Below are 1,396 nucleotides of genomic sequence, written 5' to 3' on the forward strand. Positions count from 1 at the left end.
ATGTAGGAATGTATTAAATTCAAATTATATATAAGATATTAGAGAAAATTTAAATTCTACCAAAGAAATTTCTTACAGAATAGCAGAGAAATGATTAAAATACAATTACAAAAATATTTACCGCTTCACTTCTGCTATACCAACAGTCATAGTCAGTAGCCATTGCTATTAATGCATAAGGTATTCCTATCTCCCTTGCAAGAACTACCTGAAAACAAATAATATTTTAGTTTTTTATCAATGAAATTTTATTTAAATAATACAATAAATTGCAATATTAACTTGTTATTCTAATATAATAGTACCTTGTACTTCAAATGACTAACTTGAACAAAAATTTGCTTTAAAGTTCACATTGTGCATGCAGCAAAAAAAAGGCAGTCAAAATGTAAAGACAATATGTTGTATGCCCAAGTCATCTCTCACTCTTGTGTAACATTCATATGTTTGGTTATATATATTGTGTTATTTATCAATTTTTAACAATTTCTTCCTGCAATTTTTCTTCAACAGCTTTTGGATGCCCCATATGTTTTGTATCCTTAAGTTCTGTTCAGGAATCTTTTTACACATTACAAATTTTTTTTTTACTGTTTGTGTAGCATTATATGCCTGATAAGCTTTTTATCTGAAGATATAAACTTATTTTAATTCACATTTTGTTTGAATAAAAAATTAAGTTTCTAAACAAAGAATACAAACCCACATTAGTAATGATATGTAACTTTTACTTATTAATCATGGCGTCTAAGAGAAAGGTTGTAATATTGATGACTGATCTGAAATGGGAACTTATTGCAAAGCAGGAAAGTGATACATGTATGGCGGATCTGACGGACCAGTAAATGCAATTTTATTTATTGTATAGTACTTACATATTTTATTTACTGTTTTCATGTTTTAATTTATCATTAGGAAATTAACTGTGTTATTTTTACCTTAAATTTGCTGTTTTAACTTTATGGAAATGGGGATTAATTCACTTTCCATTACTTCTAATGGGAAAAATTGAATAGGGCTACAAACAGCCTCTTAGAATGGAATGAATTGAATTTGAAGTATGAGGCACCACTGTATTCTGTTCTGAGCAGTATATTATTGATTTGTCTGATTATTTTTTTAATCAGTTATATAATAGAAAAAAATATTTTTTGAAATTACAATAAACAATTTGGTGTTTTAGAAATTACATTTCATATTTGCACTGTTTATAACATAAAGTATTTTATGAATATCATCAAACTTGCATTCTAAAATATTTAAATAAGATCAGCTATATTGATTTGGCTATGTAAAAAATTTGATACAGTAGAGCCTCGAAAATTCGGCCTAATGTGGACCGCAGGGTGGCAGAGTTTGTGAAAATGCTGGGTTATTGGGAATGGGGTTAAAAAAA

General features: G+C 27.7%; 1 protein-coding gene across 1 annotated transcript in view; it reads right to left on the reverse strand.

The window, feature by feature from the left end:
* Positions 1-81: 81 nt before the first annotated feature.
* LOC111617417 (S-methyl-5'-thioadenosine phosphorylase-like) overlaps positions 82-1,396 on the reverse strand; it is a 3,897-nt gene continuing 2,582 nt past the window's right edge. The window contains exon 3 of the mRNA XM_023358712.1: positions 82-208. Coding sequence (XP_023214480.1) covers positions 95-208 — 114 coding nt within the window. The 3' untranslated portion in view covers positions 82-94. The remainder of the gene's footprint in view (positions 209-1,396) is intronic.

Source organism: Centruroides sculpturatus, unplaced genomic scaffold (assembly GCF_000671375.1).
Source record: "Centruroides sculpturatus isolate CEXI.00-Female unplaced genomic scaffold, Cexi_2.0 scaffold5610, whole genome shotgun sequence".
Classification (NCBI taxonomy): domain Eukaryota; kingdom Metazoa; phylum Arthropoda; class Arachnida; order Scorpiones; family Buthidae; genus Centruroides; species Centruroides sculpturatus.